Source organism: Salvelinus namaycush, chromosome 37 (genome assembly GCF_016432855.1).
Source record: "Salvelinus namaycush isolate Seneca chromosome 37, SaNama_1.0, whole genome shotgun sequence".
Taxonomy (NCBI): domain Eukaryota; kingdom Metazoa; phylum Chordata; class Actinopteri; order Salmoniformes; family Salmonidae; genus Salvelinus; species Salvelinus namaycush.
In genome coordinates this window covers 14466923-14486909 of record NC_052343.1, presented here as the reverse complement: position 1 = coordinate 14486909, position 19987 = coordinate 14466923, and the positions used below count along the sequence as shown (strand labels likewise).

The 19987-nt window shown below is 42.4% G+C and overlaps 1 protein-coding gene across 3 annotated transcripts in view; it reads left to right on the top strand.

Moving 5' to 3' along the window:
- LOC120030887 (pleckstrin homology domain-containing family F member 2) overlaps positions 1–19391 on the top strand; it is a 33475-nt gene extending 14084 nt beyond the window's left edge. For 2 of the 3 annotated variants that reach the window (XM_038976392.1, XM_038976391.1), the window contains exon 2: positions 15726–19391. In XM_038976392.1, coding sequence (XP_038832320.1) covers positions 15737–16483 — 747 coding nt within the window. In that variant the 5' untranslated portion in view covers positions 15726–15736 and the 3' untranslated portion in view covers positions 16484–19391. The remainder of the gene's footprint in view (positions 1–15725) is intronic. The other variant, XR_005473700.1, reaches the window with a different exon arrangement.
- The last annotated feature ends 596 nt before the right edge of the window (positions 19392–19987 follow it).

Below are 19987 nucleotides of genomic sequence, written 5' to 3'. Positions count from 1 at the left end.
TGCGCCTGGCACCTACTGCCATACCCTGTTCAAAGGCACTTAAATCTTTTGTCTTGCCTATTCACCCTCTGAATGGCACACACAATTCATGTCTGAATTGTCTCAAGGCATAAAAATCCTTCTTTAACCCATCTCTTCCCCTTCATCTACACTGATTTGAACTGACATCAATAAGGGATCATAGGTTTCAACTGGATGCACCTGGTCAGTTTGTCATGAAAAGAGCAGATTTTCTTAATGTTTTGTACACTCAGTGTAAATTATATATGCCCATTGATTCTTGAAGAATTGAACTTATAAATGTCTCATGACCTAAGTTCAACTGTCGTACCCCATCAGAACCCAAACTATAAACATGTTTTACTCCCACTGTTTGTCAACAAAGTAAATACAAATGCTATATAGCCTTCAAACATGGTTAAAACTATCATTTTGATATCATGGATGGTGAATCCTTGCATCCATAGCTCTGTCTATGAATTTGAGTGGTTAGATTTCTCAAGGCCCATCCCTTAACTTTTTACTGAAACTGGTGGGGAGGTCACTTTGTTATTGTTTTAACTGCTGATTGCCGCTTTAAGGTCGTGAATTCGTGTTTTGGTGAGCGGTGTAAAAATATCTTGATGCTCATCTCTTTAGATGAATGTGTGCAGGGTAATTACTTCCTCTGTAGGAGGAGGCTGTGGCAAACTGTGCATACACCAAAAACATGAGCGCCCCCCCAACAGTGAGGTTGTTAAGCTACCACGCCACAAGAGTTTATAGACCCAGAGGCGCAACATCGCGAGACTTCCAGAAACGGCTGTGAAATAGACTAAGCAGACAGGCTGGGGTTTGGGGTTTGAGAAGTCAATGAGAGCAGTGAAATTCTCCCTTAGTAGTTAAATTTCTCAATCTAAAGGCACAACCTAGATTCAAGTCAATGTCTTAATAAGTAGTTGAACATGTTTTTACTTAAATTGACATACTAGCACGTTTTGATTTTCGTCAAAAACAACTTTATATTGAGTGCCTTTGCTTTGACGGCCTGCACATGCGAAGTTTGGCGCCAGACGACCGTTAGACCTGCTGACGTGTTTCTACGCATGAGCTTAGCTAGCCAACGTCGCAATGACATCGCCTACAAGCGTGATCGAGGATTTCTATTGGCGAAGCAGTTTCTGCCTGTCTTTGACCTCTCATGTGCAAAAGCAGCAGCATCCTTGTCAACAACAGAACCCTCTTAATTGGTTTTGCTTGTTTTGGAGATTTCTGTTTGGGTTAGAGCATACAAACACCTCTCTTTCTTCCGCCACTTTCATTCTCTTGGTATCTGAGTCACTTCTGTCTTGCCAGGGTTCATGAGACATGGGCCGATATAGAACTGCATTGCATTTTGACTCAGTGATCCTCAACAAGTATTCTAGTGTCTGACAGTTAGGCTAAGTAATGTTGTAGCCCAGCATTGAGGAGAAAGGTTGAATGTCCCCTGCTGCCTCCCTCTGTCTGCTTCATGAAGACAAGAGTTTTGCAATGGTGACCCATCTGGGGAAACCTTGGGTTATTTTTTAGATGTACTGTCTCCCAATTTGAGACTGAAAGAAGACTGTTTTGCATTGGGTGCCTCTTCTGTTCAACGTTACAGGAAGGTAAGGGCAAGGAACCATTCATTATGAGAGCCAGGCCTTTTTTAAAGCTGTTGTTTATTGGCAGTGTCTCCTATACCATTAGTTTATTATGACCATTACACCATGTAATTGGATGCCCTCCTGCCTAGGGAAAATGTTAGCATTATTGGCCTTGATGTTGCCTCAGGAAGATGTTGGGTGGCAACTGTGTTCATTAGGCCTTCCCCACAAACTCATATAAACCTAACATAGAAAATGTTGTGGGGAAAAGAAGAACTAACATCATGAGTGTTGACTTTCCCTAAGTTGTCCTATTTTCATGTCTGCCTAATGTTGGTTGTATTTTCACAACCTCAATCTGCTTCTTGGCAAAATGTCTAGAAAAATAAACTTGAAAGAGCGAGAGGACAGAGCTCGTAATTAGGGATGCACGATATATCGGTGAACATATTGGAATTGGCCAATATTAGCTGAAAATGCCAACATCGGTATCGGCCAATGTCTAGTTTAACGCCAGATGTGCAAAACCAATGTGAAAGCTGACGTGCATACTAGAGGTCGACCGATTTATGATTTTTCTACGCCAATACCAATTATTGGAGGACCAAAAAAAGCCGATACCGATTAATCGGCCTATTTATTTATATATATATATATTTGTAATGATGACAATTACAACAATACTGAATGAACAATGAACACTTTTATTTTAACGTAATATAATACATAAATAAAATCAATTTAATCAATTTTTCGCGAATACGCACCGCATCGATTATATGCAACGCAGGACACGCTAGTTAACTACACATGGTTGATGATATTACTAGTTTAACTAGTGATTATGATTGATTGATTGTTTTTTATAAGATAAGTTTAATGCTAGCTAGCAACTTACCTTGGCTTCTACTGCATTCGCGTAACAGGCAGGCTTCTCTTTTTTTTTTTTTTTTTTTTTTTTTTAAATAAATTTTTATCCCCTTTTCTCCCCAATTTTCGTGGTATCCAATCGCTAGTAATTACTATCTTGTCTCATCGCTACAACTCCCGTACGGGCTCGGGAGAGACGAAGGTCGAAAGCCATGCGTCCTCCGAAGCACAACCCAACCAAGCCGCACTGCTTCTTTAACACAGCGCGCCTCCAACCCGGAAGCCAGCCGCACCAATGTGTCGGAGGAAACACCGTGCACCTGGCCCCCTTGGTTAGCGCGCACTGCGCCCGGCCCGCCACAGGAGTCGCTGGAGCGCGATGAGACAAGGATATCCCTACCGGCCAAACCCTCCCTAACCCGGACGACGCTAGCCCAATTGTGCGTCGCCCCATGGACCTCCCGGTCGCGGCCGGCTGCGACAGAGCCTGGGCGCGAACCCAGAGACTCTGGTGGCGCAGTTAGCACTGCGATGCAGTGCCCTAGACCACTGCGCCACCCGGGAGGCCCACAGGCAGGCTTCTCGTGGAGTGCAAGAGAGGCAGGTGGTTAGAGCGTTGGACTAGTTAACTGTAAGGTTGCAAGATTGAATCCCCGAGCTGACAAGGTAAAAATCTGTCGTTCTGCCCCTGAACAAGGCAGTTAACCCACCGTTCCTAGGCCGTCATTGAAAATAAGAATGTGTTCCTAACTGACTTGCCTAGTTAAATAAAGATTAAATAAAGGTGTTAAAATAAAATAAAAATCGGCCAAATCGGTGACCAAAAACACAGATTTCCGATTGTTATGAAAACTTGAAATCGGCCCTAATTAATCGGTCGACCTCTAGACATAATGACGCCACGTAAAGTTTTGCGCTATATGTGCAACACAGCATTCCTGAACTAGCCCACAATGTCTGCTGTGTGGATCGAGCTGTCAAACAGTCATTTGAAAGAGTAACAAAATTTCAGCGAGACAACTCAAAGGCAAAATCTATTAAAGCTAAGATAATGGAATTCGTTGCCCTTGAAAATCAACTGTTCGCCGACTGGTCGAGCACCGGTTAACACTACCAAAAGCTCTATTTTTCAGATGTTGCCCTACCGGAGTTACAATGTAATAGCGTCAATGTATGTCAAGAAGCTAATAGCATACTATGGAACGCCGTTTGGGTCTTTGCGTGTCAAAAATGATACAGTAGCACTGTCAAAGCTGTACAAAAAAGTCAGCAAACACCGGCCACGAACGATGTGTTTACAATACCGTGTTGGTAATAAAGCATTATTTGTTTGACCGCAACTTCTGGGGTAGGTAACTTTAGCTTGGTACCTAGCTAGTACCAATACAACGCAGCCTGAAAACAACGACCAGTAGAAACTGCAGTCATTTTCATTATTCTTAGCAATGATTTAGGAATCCGTGTGAGTAAGTATTGTTGTTCGCTTATTGATTTTGTACTTCAGTTCATGAAAATAAATAGCTAGCCAGCTACTTAGCTTTGGGCAACAGGGTTGACGTTATAAGCAGCCAGCTAGCTTCATCTGGCTAGTGAGGCTCGACCGGACCGGGTTATGTGTTGTGAAGCTAGCCACAATAAGGATTAAGCACAATAGTGGAATTTGCAGTTTGCCTTAAAAATTAAAGTATGTCATTGACAGTGATGCAAATGAATACAAATAGTAGAATTATACTATTATTTTGAAGGCTAACCACGAAGTCCGCTATTGTGGCTAATCCTTATTGTGGCTAGCTTCACATAGATGGGTCCGACCACCATTTAATCAAATAAGAACTGTTTTATAAATTAGGGTTATTTTAGATGACACCTAGCAATATAGTTAGCTAGCTAACTATAGCTACTGAAACAGATTGTCATTTTTGGGGAAGAACATTGTTTGCATCCATGAGCTAGCTAGCTTTTTTTTATGACCAGCACTGTAGGTGCGCTAGACAACTTTACCAGCATCATAGCATACGTATCGTTGTGACATATGAAATACGAGTGATAGTGTAATCAATGTGTAATAACTATGTAAAAAAATAAATAATGAACACGTTAAATTATTATGTGACGTGCAGTCATATTCAGGCCCTGATTGGTCAACAAACTTCTTTGACACATAAAATAGTGTTAAATAGTATATTTTTTGACACGCAAAGACCCAAATGGCTTTCCATAGAAATCCTGGTTGAGAATGAAAAGACTGAACAAATGAACAACGAAACAGCACAGCAAGCAAGTGAAAGAAATAGGTTTTGATTATGTTTTACTGGAAATGGGGACATACGTAAATGCCAACAAAATAACTTTTTGGTGTGTGTATAACCTTTATTTAACTTGGCAAGTCAGTCAAGAACAAATTCTAATTTACAATGACGGCCCACCCCGGCCAAACCCGGACGACGCTGGGCCAATTGTGCGCCGCCCTATGGAACTTCCAATCACTGCCGGATGTGATACGGCCTGGATTCGAACCAGGGACTGTAGTAACGCCTCTTGCACTGAGATGCAGTGCCTTAGACCGCTGCTTGTGTATGTTAACTTTTTAACTGTACTAGAATGCTTAAAAGGCCACAGTAATTTTTAATATTGGTATCATTTTCTTTGGCAAGGAAAATATTGGATATCGGTATCAGCCAAAAATGTCATATCGGTGCATCACTACTCATAAACTATTAATCATGGGTTTATCTTTAGCTCCTGCTTCTCCCGTAACCTGAGTTAGGCTATAGCAACAAGTGTTGGCGTCAGCTAACCCTGCCATTCAAAATTAAGTCTTTAGTCCTGTTACTCCAGCATCCAAAACTATGAGGAGTGCGTTGTAAAAGGTTGTCCTTTTTCCCAACCTGTCCAAGATCTGGTGTCGCTGATGGAAGGGGAAAGCTTATGAGGTTTTGAAAGGACCAGCTGGTGATGGGGAAGCCCATGGTGCTGGGATAGAGGTGTATTCACCACCTTGCTACCCTCTGCTACCTGGCACATTCTTCAACCTGGTGACCCTCTGCCATTTGCTAACTTGTACGTCCACTCAGGGTCAAGAGGCACAAGAGCAACCAATCAGCAAATGACAAACTTACACACTCCCAAGTGTTGTTGCTACCTGTTGCGTGGTGTCTGACCGGAGTCCAGGTTTGTGTGAGGGGGTGGTTATCCTGTATGTGTTTTGGCTAGGTAGTTCTTTGCTATGTTATTTTTGTTTGAGTTTTGATAGAACTCTTGAAATCAAGTCTTTCATCTGTCATTATTAATAACAGTACTAAATCTTTCGGGGACATACACACGTGTTTGATGCGACGACTAACGAGTAATTACCTAGTTCCAGTGCGTATTTTCTTTCGTCACTGATCATTTGGACAAATCACGATTTCACAGGTGTGCTCATCTTTAACATTTCAGAGATTGGGGACATTTGGCCCATAAACTTGCCTGTAACCTGCAAGGAGAGGGGGTTGGAGCTACAGCTCTGCTTCCCCTCCTCGTTCTAGTGTCTTTTCTAGCTAGTCAGCCCCCAGAACTTAATCGAGCATCTGATGCAATTTCGTGGGATTTTAGTTATGGATTTCCGAGATTACTAGGTAGTGGACCCTGTGTACCCTACCTATTTGACAGCAGCAGTACATCTGTAGTATTAAAATGTCTACGTTAATTCAGTCTGTATGTGCTTACTCTTTCAGGCAGTGCACTGGTTGACCCGTTGTGCTGAAGGTGGTGTATGACCCGAGCTATGCTGAAAGGACATGAATGTTTTTCTGTCTTCCCCATCTGTTTACTGCGTGTCACACTGAAGAGGAGGAGGGGTGAAAGTGAGACTGATGTCTTGTAGGTCATAATGCTGTTATTTTGGATGAGAGCTGGAATCTGCATCTTCAGAACTAAATATATTGAATCCACTGAAGCAGTACATGTACTATAGGCCTAAGACATGTTAGGCCTCTTACTGTATAAAGTTAATGCAAAATCTTTAGCCTCACTCTGAAGCACTTTTCTCTGAAATTGTATAGGCCTCCCTCTCCACTCTGTGTTTAACTTTGCAAAGCAGAGGTGAGTCACAGTAGTTCAGGCACAACCAGGATTGGCAGTTGGTTTTGTCCCAACATGTTGGGCCCTTCAGATGAAAACAACCACGCCTAACCTGGTGGGCGCAGAGCGTCACGCTTTAATGCTGAATGTCAAAGCGCCCTCGTATGCTTTTTCCATTTACATGTAGGTGTTTGAATCGATGCTGCCATGCAGCCTCACCACCGCAAAGTATTGAATTTTTTTTTGACAGTGTAACGTGATCAAGATCAAATCAAATCAAATGTATTTATATAGCCCTTCGTACATCAGCTGATATCTCAAAGTGCTGTACAGAAACCCAGCCTAAAACCCCAAACAGCAAGCAATGCAGGTGTAGAAGCACGGTGGCTAGGAAAAACTCCCTAGAAAGGCCAAAACCTAGGAAGAAACCTAGAGAGGAACCAGGCTATGAGGGGTGGCCAGTCCTCTTCTGGCTGTGCCGGGTGGAGATTATAACAGAACATGGCCAAGATGTTCAAATGTTCATAAATGACCAGCATGGTCAAATAATAATAATCACAGTAGTTGTCGAGGGTGCAGCAAGTCAGCACCTCAGGAGTAAATGTCAGTTGGCTTTTCGTAGCCGATCATTCAGAGTATCTCTACTGCTCCTGCTGTCTCTAGAGAGTTGAAAACAGCAGGTTTGGGACAGGTAGCACATCCGGTGAACAGGTCAGGGTTCCATAGCCACAGGCAGAACAGTTGAAACTGGAGCAGCAGCACGGCCAGGTGGACTGGGGACAGCAAGGAGTCATCATGCCAGGTAGTCCTGAGGCATGGTCCTAAGGCTCAGGTCCTCCGAGAGAGAGAAAGAGAAAGAGAGAATTAGAGAGAGCGTACTTAAATTCACACAGGACACCGAATAAGACAGGAGAAGTACTCCAGATATAACAAACTGACCCTAGCCCCCCGACACATAAACTACTGGCTGAGACAGGAGGGGTCAGGAGACACTGTGGCCCCATCCGATGATACCCACGGACAGGGCCAAACAGGCAGGATATAACCCCACCCACTTTGCCAAAGCACAGCCCCCACACCACTATAGGGATATCTTCAACCACCAACTTACCATCCTGAGACAAGGCCGAGTATAGCCCACAAAGATCTCCGCCACGGCACAACCCAAGGGGGGGGGGGGGGCGTCAACCCAGACAGGAAGATCACGTCAGTGACTCAACCCACTCAAGTGACGCACCCCTCCTAGGGACGGCATGAAAGAGCACCACTAAGCCAGTGACTCAGCCCCTGTAATAGGGTTAGAGGCCGAGAATCCCAGTGGAGAGAGGGGAACCGGCCAGGCAGAGACAGCAAGGGCGGTTCGTTGCTCCAGAGCCTTTCCGTTCACCTTCACACTCCTGGGCCAGACTACACTCAATCATATGACCCACTGAAGTAAAGACTTAAAAGTTGAGACCGAGTCTGCGTCTCTCACATGGGTAGGCAGGCCATTCCATAAAAATGGAGATCTATAGGAGAAAGCCCTGCCTCCAGCTGTTTGCTTAGAAATTCTAGGGACAATTAGGAGGCCTGCGTCTTGTGACTGTAGCGTACGTGTAGGTATGTACGGCAGGACCAAATCGGAAAGATAGGTAGGAGCAAGCCCATGTAATGCTTTGTAGGTTAGCAGTAAAACCTTGAAATCAGCCCTTGCCTTACCAGGAAGCCAGTGTAGGGAGGCTAGCACTGGAGTAATATGATCAAATTGTTTGGTTCTAGTCAGGATTCTAGCAGCTGTATTTAGCACTAACTGAAGTTTATTTAGTGCTTTATCCGGGTAGCCGGAAAGTAGAGCATTGCAGTAGTCTAACCTAGAAGTAACAAAAGCATGGATTCATTTTTCTGCATCATTTCTGGACAGAAAGTTTCTGATTTTTGCAATGTTACGTAGATGGAAAAAAGCTGTCCTTGAAACAGTCTTGATGTGTTCGTCAAAAGAGAGATCAGGTTCCAGAGTAATGCCGAGGTCCTTCACAGTTTTATTTGAGACGACTTTACAACCATCAAGATTGTCAGATTCAACAGAAGATCTCTTTGTTTCTTGGGACCTAGAACAAGCATCTCTGTTTTGTCCGAGTTTAAAAGTAGAAAGTTTGCAGCCATCCACTTCCTTATGTCTGAAACACAGGCTTCTAGCGAGGGCAATTTTGGGGCTTCACCATGTTTCATTGAAATGTACAGCTGTGTGTCATCCGCATAGCAGTGAAAGTTAACATTATGTTTTCGAATTACATCCCCAAGAGGTAAAATATATAGTGAAAACAATAGTTTGAGGAACACCGAAATGTACAGTTGATTTGTCAGAGGACAAACCATTCACAGAGACAAACTGATATCTTTCCGACAGATAAGATCTAAACCAGGCCAGAACTTGTCCGTGTAGACCAATTTTGGTTTCCAATCTCTCCAAAAGAATGTGGTGATCGATGGTATCAAAGGCAGCACTAAGGTCTAGGAGCACGAGGACAGATGCAGAGCCTCGGTCTGACGCCATTTAAAAGGTAATTTACCACCTTCACAAGTGCAGTCTCAGTGCTATGATGGGGTCTAAAACCAGACTGAAGCATTTCGTATACATTGTTTGTCTTCAGGAAGGCAGTGAGTTGCGGCGCAACAGCTTTTTCTAAAATTTTTGGGAGGAATGGAAGATTCGATATAGGCCGATTTTAGTTTCTTATATTTTCTGGGTCAAGGTTTGGCTTTTTCAAGAGAGGTTTTATTACTGCCACTTTTAGTGAGTTTGGTACACATCCGGTGGATAGAGAGCCGTTTATTATGTTCAACATAGGACGGCCAAGCACAGGAAGCAGCTCTTTCAGTAGTTTAGTTGGAATAGGGTCCAGTATGCAGCTTGATGGTTTAGAGGCCATGATTATTTTCATCATTGTGTCAAGAGATATAGTACTAAAACACTTAAGTGTCTCTCTTGATCCTAGGTCCTGGCAGAGTTGTGCAGACTCAGGACAGCTGAGCTTTGGAGGAATACGGAGATTTAAAGAGGAGTCCATAATTTGCTTTCAAATGATCATGATCTTTTCCTCAAAGAAGTTCATGAATTTATTACTGCTGAAGTGAAAGCCATCATCACTTGGGGAATGCTGCTTTTTAGTTAGCTTTGCGACAGTATCAAAAATAAATTTCGGATTGTTCTTATTTTCCTCAATTAAGTTGGAAAAATAGGATGATCGAGCAGCAGTGAGGGCTCTTCGGTACTGCACGGTACTGTCTTTCCAAGCTACTGAGTCGATGATGGCTCCGAAAGCCTTTTGGAGTGGGTCTGAGGACTTTCCATGTGAATATTAAAATCACCAAAAATTTGAATATTATCTGCTATGACTACAAGGCCCGATAGGAATTCAGGGAACTCAGTGAGGATTGCTGTATATGGCCCAAGAGGCCTGTAAACAGTAGCTATAAAAAGTGATTGAGTAGGCTGCATAGATTTCATGACTAGAAGCTCAAAAGACGAAAACGTCATTTTATTTTTGGTAAATTTAAATTTGCTATCGTAAATGTTAACAACACCTTTGCGGGATGCACGGGGGATAAGATCATCTGTTGTAATCAGACGTGTTGAAAGGTTTAGGCCTTCTCTCTTTCTATTGGGCATTAAGTACCAATGAAGAGAGCAAGCAGCCTTGTATCTTCCTCTTAACCTTGTATCTTTCTCTTAACCTGTTTGGGCTGCAGCCCGACACCGGTACACTTATGACAACATCCAGCTCAAGTGCAGGGCGCGAAATTCAAAAGATATTTTTTTTAAATATTTAACTTTCACACATTAACAAGTCCAAGACACCAGATGAAAGGTACACATCTTGTGAATCAAGCCAACATGTCCGATTTTTAAAATGTTTTACAGGGAAGACAAAATATGTAAATCTATTAGCTAACCACGTTAGCAAAAGACACCACTTTTCTTACTCCATCAGTTTCTTACTCCATCAGTAGCTATCACAAATTCGACCAAATAAAGAAATAAATAGCCACTAACCAAGAAAAAACTTCATCAGATGACAGTCTGATAACATATTTATTGTATAGCATATGTTTTGTTCGAAAAATTTGCATATTTCAGGTATAAATCATAGTTTACATTTCAGCTACAATCAGAAATTGCACCGAAAGCAGCCATAATATTTACAGACACCAACGTCAAATACCTAATTACTCATCATAAAACATTTCTGAAAAATACATAGTGTACAGCAATTGAAAGACAGGCATCTTGTGATTCCAGACAATATTTCCGATTTATTAAATGTTTTACAGCGAAAACAAAATGTAGCGCTATATTAGCGTAGCCACAATAGCCAGAAACACTTGGGCGCCCACGACCAGTTCACATGCACGACAGATATTAGAAATAGCATCATAAAATGTTTCTTACTTTTGGTGATCTTCCGTCAGAATGTTGGACAAGGTGTCCTTTGTCCAGAACAGTCGTTGTTTTGATCTGGAACGGCAAATATCCCTCTTCATTTAGCATGCACCCTAGCCGAGTGGCACGGATCTCTCCAACGACAACAAAGTCAGAGAACGGAACACGGCAAAACTCCCGAAAAAATTTCAGTAATCTGATTAAACTATATTGAAAAAACATACGTTACGATGATATGGTCACATGTATCAAATAAAATCCGAGCCGGAGATAGTTGTCGTCCATAACGGCAGCAAAACAGAAGGCAATCCCACTGTCCAAGTCGCGCGCTTCAGAGTACTGGAAATGACGGTCACGTCATACAAAGAGCTTGTATTCCAATTCAGATGAAGATAAACACAAAATTTCTTCTCTCACAGCCTCTTGACACCCAGAGGAAGGCGTATGAAGTGTACGTAGACTCTTACGTATCATGACCATGTATAGGCAGGAAGTTGAACAGAGCATATATTTCTGACATTCCACTTCCTGGTCAGGAAAAGTGCTGCAGAATGAGTTCTGTTTCACTCAGAGAAATAATTCAAACGGTTTTAGAAACTAGAGAGTGTTTTCTATCCAATAGTAATAATAATATGCATATTGTACGAGCAAGAATTGAGTACGAGGCCGTTTGAAATGGGCACTATTTAACTGGCTACTCAATACTGCCCCTTGCAGCCATAACAGGTTCTCTTAACCTAACTCCCTATGATTCATTTCCCTGACACAATCCTTCATCTCTTTTTTTTCTCTTTCTTTTCTTTCTTTCTCAGGCCCGGCTCTAGATCTCATCTGCCTCTTGACTGCAGCTGAAGCCTGTCGTCATGGCAGTAGGCAGTGAGGCCTCACTAACAGGGCTAATATGTCTCTAAACAATGTCTCACCCAGGCAGGGGCACATAAGGCCCTATACTCCATGGCTCCATATCACCTGTTGTCAATAGTGTTAGCGCTCTGGGCTAGTTGGCTAATGCACAGATCATTGTGAGCCCGTGTGCCCTCCCTGCCTGTAGCCTCGCCCCAGTGCTTATGTTAGTCTTAGCTTCTGCTGCTAATTAGCACAATCCCAGAGCAGCAACAGTGGGACCAGGCCTGGAATGAAATTGCGTTGCTAGGAACCACTCCATATTAGAGATCTGCCAGAGGTGTGTTTACCTATGTTTTGAATTTGTCTTGGTATCAACATCAAGACATGGCATAGTTGAGTAGGCTATGTGTATGCGATCTGTATGCTTGATTTGAAATTGTGGTGATCAAAAATAATGTGCCTTTAGTATTGTATGCATCAGAGGCATGTGTGCATCACCAGTTCAAACAACTGAAGTCTGTCCCTCTTGCAAGGTACCATCCCCAGGCCCACAGGGCAAACGCAGCCCTTCGTCTTTCTCATCAATTACCTTTGACATACAAATACCGTTCAAAAGTTTGGGGACACTTAGAAATGTCCTTGTTTTTGAGAGAAAAGCATCCCAGGGTCGCCTGTTGACGTTGAGACTGGTGTTTTGCGGGTACTATTTAATGAAGCTGCCAGTTGAGGACTTGTGAGGCGTCAGTTTCTCAAACTAGACACTAATGTACTTGTATTCTTGCTCAGTTGTGCACCGAGGCCTCCCACTCCTCTTTCTATTCTGGTTAGAGACAGTTTGTGCTGTTCTTTGAAGGAAGTAGTACACAGCGTTGTACGAGATCTTCAGTTTCTTTGCAATTTCTCGCATGGAATAGCCTTCATTTCTAAAAACTAGAATAGACTGACGAGTTTCAGAAGAAAGTACTTTGTTTCTGGCCAGTTTGAGCCTGTAATCGAACCCACAAATGCTGATGCTTCAGATACTCAACTAGTCTAAAGAAGACCAGTTTTATTGCTTCTTTAAACAACACAACAGTTTCAGCTGTGCTAACATAATTGCAAAAGGGTTTTCTAATGATCAATTAGCCTTTTAAAATGATTAACTTGGATTAGCTAACACAGCGTGCCATTGGAACACGAGTGATGGTTGCTGATAATGGGCTTCTGTACGCCTATGTAGATATTCCATAAAAAATCTGCCGTTTCCAGCTACAATAGTCATTTACAACATTAACAATGTCTACACTGTGTTTCTGATCAAGTTGATGTTATTTAATGGACAAAAAATGTGCTTTTGTTTCAAAAAACAAGGACATTTCTAAGTGACCCCAATCTTTTGAACGGCAGTGTATATGAATGTACAATTATAAGCTCCCACTCAGTGCCTTTGCTCGAAGTTGGGTCAAAGCAGAGAAACTTCTGTGTTTGCTTATCTTGTTTTGGATTCACTCCAAAGATTGGGAGAGATGAGGGGAGCATCTACCTTTTGGAATAGAGAGGAATCAGGAGTATGAGCTGCAGGATCAGAACAAATCAAATTGTATTTGTCACATGCACCGAATACAACAGGTGTAGACCTTAGAGTTAAATGCTTACTTACAAGCACTTAACCAACAATGCAGTTTTAAGAAAAATGTGTTAAGTAAAAAAGAGAAACAAAAAATAAAAAAACCAAATAATTAAAGAGTGTTTGGACGATGATAGTTTGTTGGTAATGTGGACATTAAGGAACTTGAAGCTCTCAACCTGCTCCACTACAATGATTAGCATTCTCACGTTGGTGTTCCTTTTGTCCAGGTGGGATAGGGCAGTGTGGAGTGCAATAGTGATTGCATCATCTGTGGATCTGTTGAGGCGGTATGCAAATTGGAGTGGGTCTAGGGTTTCTGGGATAATGGTGTTGATGTGAGCCATGACCAGCCTTTCAAAGCACTTCATGGCTACAGACATGAGTGCTATGGGTCGGTAGTCATTTAGGCAGGTTACCTTAGTGTTCTTGGGCAAATGGGTCTTTCTGGTTCTGTGAAGTTGCAGATGTGAGTGTCCTCAGGATAGAGAGAGCGAGGGAATTAGGTTGAGGGAGACAGAGATGGTGTCTTCTGGGCAGAGAGCGAGGTTAAGGAGGCGAGTGAGTAACGGAGATTGTCATCATTAGGAAAGTTAGATAGGAGCAGCTTGGTTTTTCTACTGGTATGTCAGAACCTGTTAGAATATAATGTCACAGTGCAATTCTCTACTGGTACATTAAAGGGATAGTTCACACAAATTACATATTGGTTTCCTTACTCTGTAAGCGGTCTATAGACAAGGTATGACAGCAATCCATGCTTTGATTTAGTTTCTGTTTCAACATTTTCCAAGTCATGGGACTGGTATTAGAGTTTTTCGTGCTTCATGTTTAAAGCATCAACAAGTGACATTATTGAGCTTTACAATCAATGTTAGATACTTTCAGATGATTTGGATATGACGTGTGAAAAAAGCTATCGGTCCCATGACTGGAGTGGGATTTGTGCCTTAAATGCTACAATGTTAGCATGTGGAAACCGTGCCAGGCAAACTAAACCAAAGCATGGATTGTCATACCTTCTCCATCGACTGCTTACAGTGCATAATTTAGTAATTTCGGTGAACTATCCCTTTAAGACCCATATTAAACTCTTTCTGATTTTGACACCCATCTTCTGTGGACACCATTATTCTGCAGCTATCAACATTCATTAAAATGATTGTCCAGATCTATTTTTGGGGACGATGGGAGTTATTATTACTAAGTGTTTGCGTCTCGATTTGTGTGTGTGTGTTTATCGTTCCTTGAAGCAGTGTTTCCCCTATAATCATTTAGCAGCGGTGCCGCCACTGAAAAAATACATATTTCTGCCGAGATACGCTTTTAAGATCAGAGTGGCAAGTTACAACAAGTTGCATATCTTCCTCAGATTTTCATCAGCTCGTCCGAGAACCTCCAAGGTAATTTGTAATCCTGGAAGTGTAGCCAACCCATAGAGAGGGAGAGGATTCTAGTGCCCAAGGGTCCGTTTTAGCATGGGCAGCGCTATTGAGGACTTTCACCATTTTGAAGTAGTTAGCAGGGTGGGACTTCCTATGAGTAAAGGAAGGACCACATAATTCCATCCAGGTCATCAGGAGGGATCAGCCAATGAATTATACTTGTGTGAAAACATTCCATAACTGCAGGTGGCAGTAAATGTATACCTGTTCAAACAGCACACTTCAGGTGGCAATATGCACCCTTTCACTTTGTTTACCAACTCATAGAAGTAGTAGAGGAAGAACATTTGACTACTTCAAAATGGAGATGGCCTCAATGGCACTGCCCATGCTCTCACAGTTGCCATAATGGGACAAATACAATGTTGCGTCCTCTGACTATCTTTTAGCCAACCTTATTAATAGATGTATGTAATAATTGTTAGCTAAGAGTTACGTTACGCTAGTTAAATTACTTTTTGGGTTAATATAGAATGGTCTGGTGATGTCATTGAGATTTAAGAGAGAAAATGAAACTCCTTGATTTTCAGATGAATTTTAAAGGAAGATAACATAATTACATGTTCATGTATTTTGGAGTAGGATGTTCAACAAAAAAATCCTAATTTTGAGTGAGTCTTAAGTTAATAAAGCAGCTGACTGAATGAGAGGCCTAGCCTAGACATTTTGCTAGAAGTTCTCTATTGAAACGTGTCTGTGTTGCCTGCCATATATTTCCTATATCGCTTTTCATATTCTTATAATGCAATGAACTGGATGACACTTTTTTCCCACTTTCAATCTTTGTATCGCAGGTTTGAATGGGGTATTTGCTAAAAATTAAAACACAATCGTTTTCTCTCTCTCCCTGCTCTCTCTGTTTGCGCCAGGCGAGGCTAAGATGGTGGACCGGCTGGCGAACAGCGAGGCCAACTCCAAGCGGATCCAGGTAGTCGAGGGCTGCTTCGGCGCGGCGGGCCAGCCACTGGTCATACCGGGCCGCGTACTCATCGGTGAGGGTGTGCTCACCAAGCTGTGTCGCAAGAAGCCCAAGGCGCGCCAGTTCTTCCTGTTCAACGACATCCTGGTGTACGGCAACATTGTCATCCAGAAGAAGAAGTACAACAAGCAGCACATCATCCCGCTGGAGAGCGTCACCATCGACACGGTGGCTGACGAGGGCGACCTGCGGAACGGCTGGCTCATCAAGACACCCACCAAGTCCTTCGCCGTCTACGCCGCCACCGCTACCGAGAAGTCAGAGTGGATGAGCCACATCGGCAAGTGCGTGGGCGACCTGTTGGAGAAGAGCGGCAAGGCGCCGACTGGCGAGCACGCCGCCGTCTGGATACCAGACTCAGAGGCCACCCTCTGCATGCGCTGCCAGAAGATCAAGTTCACGCCCCTCAGCCGCCGCCACCACTGCCGCAAGTGCGGTTATGTGGTTTGTGGCCCGTGCTCTGACAAGAAGTTCCTGCTGCCCAGCCAGTCATCCAAGCCGGTGCGTGTGTGTGAGTTCTGTTACCTGCAGCTGGCCTCCGCAGGAGGGGGGATGGGCTTAGGCCCACGCTCGGACTCCTACAGCCGGTCAGGGTCAAAGTTCAACAACGTGTCGGACGACGAAGATGAGGAGGACAGCAGTGACTGAGGAAGGCCCTCCTGACAGCCTTCCATCTTTTCCCCTTTTAGTAATCAATTAGCAATATTCCACTAATAATTATCGTTTTTTTTTTTTTTATCCCTCCACAGCTTAAAAATACCGTAGGAAGATTAATTCATTGGACAGCAGTGTTTTGAAGAAACATTCTCTTTTTTTCTTCTAGCTGAAATAAATGTTTTTTAACGATAATATAGTGAAATGCCTGATGGGAATTGTAGTAAGTTCGGTAAAAATATCCCTCCGACTATTTGTAGATTGTCTGGTTCCTGTATGGCATGCTCCACAGTCCATCTTCTTTGTTCTCCATTAAACAGTGGACCTCACTACAGGAGCGAATGATGCAAGGAGTAATGTAGCTCCTCTGCTAATGTCATCCTCTCTTCAATTACATTCTTGATTTCATTTCCCCTTATAAATTTTTTTCCCCGTTTTTTTTTTACCAATGAACCTTAAGAGGTGTGTGTACATGCCTCAATGCTGATATTTCTGCGGGGAGAGGTGATTAGCATTCAGTCACACTTTACATAGTCTTGCCTACCCCTTTAAATATTTCAGGTAAAATACCTGTAGGTGCTTTTTTTTCTAGGTTTGTAACTGCTTCAGTATTTTCTAACATAAATAACCCCTCCTTAACTAACCTCTCAAATGATTACAGTATCAAAGCCAGAAACGTAAACAGTCTGATCTGTTGTCTGTTGATTTGTCTTTTGTAGTTATTTGCTAATGACAAATCGGCTAAAGCTTTATGATTGTATGGTGAAGCTCCTCTAGGTGTATATGTCTTAGCATACAGTGGTGGCCAACTTTCAGTTTTGAAGTTGAAGAGTTTTTCTCCACAGCTTAGCTTGTAATAGCATGTATTTGAAATGCACATAGTCAATCATCCCAAAAATGTACCTCACACAGACCTTAATTTTCACACAGTGCCTTCTGAGAAAGTGAGTTGTCTGGGCAGGCCTGTTTTAATGAGATATTGCATCAGAGTAGACCCTAGTACTGTAACTTGTGTTTTGAGGCTGTGTTCTGTCGGTATAACCCTAAGCTGAATAATGGCTGTAGGGAGAAGTTTGTGTGATCATTGTGTCGGTGTCTGTAGATGCGCTAGAAAGCTTTACTTCAGATATTTTTTACTAAATCATAGAAGAAAACATGCACCTAAAAATATTGTCATGCTTTATAGAGTACTGTCCAGTGTTGGAGATGGGTTTTGGTTCATCTAGAGTATTTGGCAAGTTTCTGGATGGAGTTTCCACTGAGTGCCTCTAGAGTGCTGTGAGAGCAGAAACTTGACCTGTGATGATCAGGAAATCAGCCCATTGTCTTATTGTGGTCTCCTCAGTATGTGACTGCTTCCTAACCTGCCCTCAAAGTTCCAGGGTATCCTGACCTGTCAGAAAATAAAGCTGAACTGAACTTGCCTGACCACAGAGAACGGGATATCATTGCATAACGTACAGGAAGTGTCTACCATCGACTTCTTTCCGAGGAACCGAGACCATCCCTGCCCCCCTTGTCCCTCTTCCAACTGAGCTTCCCTATAAGGTATGGACAGTCTGTGTCAGCTGACGCTGACATGTGAAAGGCTTGTTGGAGGACCAACAATGACCTACCCGCAACCACCATCACTTTTTCACGCTGTGAAGCGAATGTGAAATGCACTAACCATTTCAGGTTTTACACTCTGGGCCAGACAGATCTAATTCACTTTGTCTAGGCATAGTTTATCTTCCTGTGTTTCCATGGGAATCCTTTCTCTCCTTTTAAAGCAACTTGTTTTTACACTTAAGCAGTCAGGTTCACAGGTGGCATAGACTTGGAACTAATTTGCAGTCTTTCAGTGTAATATGGAACGTTTATCCTGAGAAGTGTGTGTGTGTGTGTGTGTGTGTGTGTGTTTCAGAGTGACAGAACTGGCAAAAGGGATAATTTCTTTCCTTTAAAAAAATGTTTCGCTTTTCTAAGAAGTAACTGTAGAACCCTATAAAAGTCCATCTCTTTGGCAAGCAATAAGACATGAGACAAATCTCCTACCCTGTTGTCTCTGATTATCAGGTTGTATTGTTGAAGAAGCAGATGCTCAAAATACTACATCACTCACTCTATTGAAGGTTTAGCATTATACTCACTTAAGCAAGTTTTGCTGTTGATCCTACTTATAGATATTGGGCACATCTATATTAACTCTAATCCTACCATAATCTGTAGTTTTCTTAATCAACACGTTTGTTTTTCTTCTTTCACCTCACTTAATGAATATTTTGAAATGACTTTGTTTTAATCCTGTTGATTTTGTATATTTGTATAGTGTTTGGGGTTTGTTTTGTACAGTATACTATGTAGTTATACAAATGCCGCTGTTTCAGGTCTCTTGTGCTCGTCTTCATGTATGGACCGGATTAAACACCAGCACTTTACTCTCTTTCTCTGGAGAGAGGTCGTAAACAAGAGCTACAGTGCCCCTGAGACCGTAGACTGACAGGACTGGATTTCCTGTATGATATCACCTCAGGAGAGTGAGCTAGGGGGACCAACACAACCTGATATTTAACATTGTACACCCATTAAGCAAAAATGATGTCTGAACACAGAACTGAGGGAACAATGTGAGATTTCTGAAAGAGAGCATACCATACTGTTTTGAGTTTGTTTTCTTTGCCTGTTTATCTGGTGTGGTCTGTTAACCACTCAAGTCTCATGGAATTGAAGTTCTCTCGACTGTTATCGGGTGACGTTTTGTCTTCTCTCAGATTTAGATTTTTCTTGTCATTTAAATTCTCGTTTAAAATGTCTTTAAAGGGCTTAAACCTGAATGTAATACAGCATATCATCGTTAGATACTAATTTTCTCTGAATTGAAATATATATGTATAAAATATAAATAACATATTGCCTAAAATCTGTCTTGTCTTCTTTGGCTTGTTGGAAAAAGTCCTCATGGCTTCAGAGGGGAATGACTATTTACCATGGTGTTTAGAGGGAGCTTGCTAGGTGGTGGAGACAGTCTTCTCGGGGAGCTGAGAACTGACTGCTCCATGACCTCATAGGCTGCCTGATAGTCACATGGCCTGTAGTGCTCATAACAATCATGCCATAATCCAGCAGCCAAACTGCTCTCAGTGCAGTTTTCAAGCTCTGTTTGTCCAGTGATTCAATGGGAAGCCCAGAAAATTCTGAGAAGAGTTTTGTTTTCCTTGTGCATATCTTAACATTAGTGATCAAGTCCCGTTTAGTTATGTAGTAGAATTGAATTAGCCACTGCTTCCTATTCCGAGCATCACAGAATTCCTTGTGGCTCCGCATTGTGCAGCTGTAACCAATTCTTTCACAATGTTGAGGAATTCTCCCAGGCTTAAAATAGCATTCAGAAAGAAATGCACCAAGCATTTCTGAAAGCTATTTTAATCATTCTGAAGATGCCATGTTCATAGCTGTCCTTTCATTTATCTATTCGACATCTTACATTCATACGTTTCTGATGAATTATCAAGATGT